Raw genomic sequence first — 3,990 nt, 5'->3', positions numbered from 1 at the left:
CGATCTGCTTGTAGCCACGGATTTCATTGTATTGTTCATTTCTCGTGTGATGTTATGGTTAACACACATGTCATGTCATAGATACTCATTGAATACTAAATAGAGTTCAGTGGTCATTGGGTAATAGAAGTATAAGGCTGATCAGTAGGTAGAAGGGATCATTATGTATTGGATATCTAAGTAAGGAGGGTTGAAAAGCAAGACCTCAAGGCTGAGGCTAATAGCCTCAGCTATTTTAAGACGTAACCATAAGAAAACCTGACATAAGTAAGTGACCCAAGAATAACTCGATGCCATAAGATTATGGGCAAAGATGCGTCAAGAGGTGCAACTGCAAAAAAAATGAACTGGATAAATAATTTTAAATCCCCAAAATGCTCTAGAATTATATTTCTCTCTAACCTGTGCCTTAACCACAGGATACAGGTTGTGCGTTTATGCTAATGAGAATAAAAGGAAGTATACAAAACCACTAGGGAAGAGGGCACCTGAATTTTTGGGGACACCAGACCAATAAGGAGAAAGAGGGTTGACATTTTCATGTACATGTGCAGAATGTAGGTATGGTCAAAGATCATAGTATAAAAAGATGGTGCCCAGACTAGGAAAATTGAGCTTCCTAAGGAAAAATTCCAATAGGAATCATCCCTCTACTGACGATGAATCCATGAAAGACCGGTCAGACCCTAACACTAGCTAGGAGGAGTCTGTCTCTACCTGTAGCTGGTGCGTGGATACATCTAGGAGTTGCATATTCTGTGACATTCCTGACTTTGTTGGTTACTTTCATAACATTGATATAAGATATTAGACCTTGTTCCTGTGACCGTCTGTGTTCCTTGCCTTTGCCTTCATGTGTTCCTGTGTGCTCTGGATCTAAAACAAGCAGAGGTCACTTTGTGAACTTGAGACTGCAGCCACCAGAGCTGAACTCACAGATATTGTAATACAACATCACTAAATTTACCTTCAATAAAATTAAAAAGCTACATGCTTCCCCCTGAGAACAGCCACCCATTGTGAATGTAGTGCCTCATTTTAACTATGTCTCTCCATCCAGGCATTTGCACTGCGACCATCACCTTAGATCCTGGGAACATAAAGGAATTCAGGGGAACCTATGGTACATAGAGGAGACACTGTTCTGCCTCAGAGCTGGACACCTTCTCCCCTACACCATGTCAGATTCCAACACAACCATCTTCAACAACCCCTCCTCCTTCATCCTGCTGGGCATTCCTGGGCTGGAGGCGGCACATGTCTGGATCTCCATCCCCTTCTGCGCCATGTACGCCATAGCCATCTTGGGGAACTTCACCATCCTGCTGATCGTGAGGATGGAGCAGAGCCTCCATGCGCCCATGTACTATTTCCTCTGCATGCTGGCTGTTAACGACTTGGTCCTGTCTACGACCGTCCTGCCGAAAATGCTGAGCATCTTCTGGTTCAATTCCAGGGAGATCGAGTTCAGTGCTTGCTTCACCCAGCTGTACTTCATTTACTGCTTCTCAATGATGCAGACTGGGGTCTTAGTGGCCCTGGCTTTGGATCGCTACATGGCCATCTGCGATCCCCTGAGACATTCCACCATCCTGACAAACGCTGTTGTGGCCAAGATCGGCGTGGCCGTGCTATTGCGTGGTGGCCTGCTCATGCTGCCCCGTCCCTTCCTGGAAACGAGGTGGCCTTACTGCAGATCCAACGTCATCGCCCACACATATTGTGAACACCTAACCTTGTTGAAGCTGGCCTGCACCGACATCCGCTTCAGCAGCAACTATGGTCTCTTGGTGGTATTCTTAGTGACTGTTCCGGATGTGTCTTTAATCACCTTCTCCTATATTCAGATCCTCAGGGCCATCTTCAGTCTCCCCACAAAGGACGCCCGACTCAAGACTTTTGGTACCTGCAGCTCCCATCTCTGTGTCATCTTAGCCTTGTACATCCCATCTCTCTTCTCCAACTTCACGCACCGGTTTGGCCAGAATGTGCCTCTGCATTTCCACGTCATCACTGCCAACATGTTCCTCCTGGTGCCCCCCAAGCTAAATCCCATCATCTACGGGGTGAGGACCAAACAGATCCGGGACAGGCTGCTCCACCTCCTTACTCATAAAGGGACCTAAAGTTTTCTCCTGGTGCCCTGGCTCTCAGACTGAGCACCATGGCGAGCAGGCTAGAGACCTGGTGCGGGGCCCTCCTTCCTAGGTCACTTACAGGATGGTCAAAGAGACAGTAGAGCCTTCCCTGCCCTTTAAGTTTATCGTGACTGGATGAGTCAGAGAGACAGAAGAAGCTGGGGCAGGAGAGAGACACAAATGCAGCCGAGGGGAGTCTTTGTTTGCAGGGCTATGGCTGGAGCAGAGAGACGGACTTCAGCTGGAGGAGAAGGTGGACAGGCTGTGGGTCCCAGCTGTAGCTCGTTTTCCATGGCTCCCAGCAGAGTGTGTCGTGCAGGGTGGTTTAGGATCCATGCTGAGAACGGGCAGGCCTTTCACGTACCCCATTTGCCTCTGTGTTAACTGTTTCTTTGTCCTAGCAGGGTGAAGGGGATTGTCCGTGGTCGAGCATGCCTGTTGCCTCTCCCCATGTTGGCTCCCTCCAATGCCAGCGCTTTCTGCCCTTCCCCCTTCATCCTGGTGGGCCTGCCACTGCTGGAGCATGAGCACTGGTGGATCTCCATCCCGTTCTGCTCCATCTACATCACCATGCTCCTGGGAACGTCGCCCGGCTCTTCCTCATCAAGGCAGAGCCTGGTCTGCACGAGCCCACGTCTCTCTTTCTCTCGATTCTGGCCCTGACCGACATCACCCTGTCCAGCTCGGCCCTGCCCAGGACTTTGGGCAGCTTCTTGGTCAGAGCCTGGGAGATCAGCTGTGCTTCCTGCCTTGCCCAGATGTTTCTGACCCATGTGCTGTGTGTGGTGGAGTCAGGCAGGCTGGTGGTCATGGGCTTTGACTGCTATGTGCCCATCTGCGCCCTGGTGCGATACAGCTCCATGCTCACCGGCTCGGTCATTTTCTGCTGCTCTTCAACTCCCGCATCATCTGCCACCCCTGCTACAAGCACATGTCCATGGTGATTCTGGCCTGCGGGACAGCAGGCCCAACAACCTCTACAGGCTGGTCCTGTCTCTCGCTGTCATTGGCTTTGCCCTAGGCTGCATCTTGCTGTCCCACACCCTGATCCTGCGGGCTGTCTTCCAGCTGCCTTCCCATGGGGCCGGGCACAAGGCCCTTGGCATCAGAGGGGCCCATGTGGGCATCATCATCATCCTCTAGACCCCCACGCTCTTCTCCTTCCTCACCCACCACTTTGGCCACAGCGTCTCCCCTCCTCCATGTTCCTGTCCAACCTCGATCTGCTGGTACCGGCCATGCTCAACCTTCTGGTCTATGGGGCCAAGACCCAGCAGATCCGACAGGCTGATGAGGACGCTCCGCCTGGGGGAGGATGCCCCGTATGTGTGTGTGGTGACTGTGGGAATTGGGCAATGTGTGTACCACCCATGTGCATGCCGCCATTTCCCAGGGCACTATGTGCTGCCAGTCGCTGAGCGGGAGAGGGAATGAGCGCTGGTGGAGCATCACGCAGCCTGAGCGGGTATGAAGGGGCCATGAGAAGCTGAACACAATATATACAGGAGTGGGGAATCCTGGGTGGATGGTGGATGAGTCAAGGGCTGGGTCGCTGACACTCAGTCGCTGGGACGCTGGGCAGGCTGACATATGAACACAAAGTGGCGGAACCAGAGCCAGAAGGCTGGGGGAATACAGGTTTTGCAGGGCGAGACTCTGAAGAGACGGAGGCTCAGACACCGAATCAGGGAGAGACGTGGCCAGAGAACACAAGGTGGCGGAAGTGAATCAGGGGGAACCAGCAGGAACCAGGGAGAATCAGGGGGGACCGAAACAGGGAGAGACGTTCCCAGATGCCCACCTGACTCCTGCAAGAGGGAGGGCCCCAGCGCAGGTCACGTCCCAGCCTCCT

General features: G+C 52.3%; 1 protein-coding gene across 1 annotated transcript; it reads left to right on the top strand.

Moving 5' to 3' along the window:
* The first annotated feature begins 1,178 nt into the window (after positions 1 to 1,178).
* On the top strand, positions 1,179 to 2,126 carry LOC137167131 (olfactory receptor 52R1-like). The gene has a single exon (XM_067569175.1). The coding sequence runs from the start codon at positions 1,179 to 1,181 to the stop codon at positions 2,124 to 2,126; it is 948 nt and encodes a 315-aa protein (XP_067425276.1).
* Positions 2,127 to 3,990: the final 1,864 nt, after the last annotated feature.

This window comes from Emydura macquarii, unplaced genomic scaffold, assembly GCF_026122565.2.
Source record: "Emydura macquarii macquarii isolate MOO-44397 ecotype Brisbane River unplaced genomic scaffold, CSIRO-AGI_Emac_v2 contig_64, whole genome shotgun sequence".
Lineage (NCBI taxonomy): Eukaryota > Metazoa > Chordata > Testudines > Chelidae > Emydura > Emydura macquarii.
This window is presented reverse-complemented; position numbering and strand designations above follow the sequence as displayed.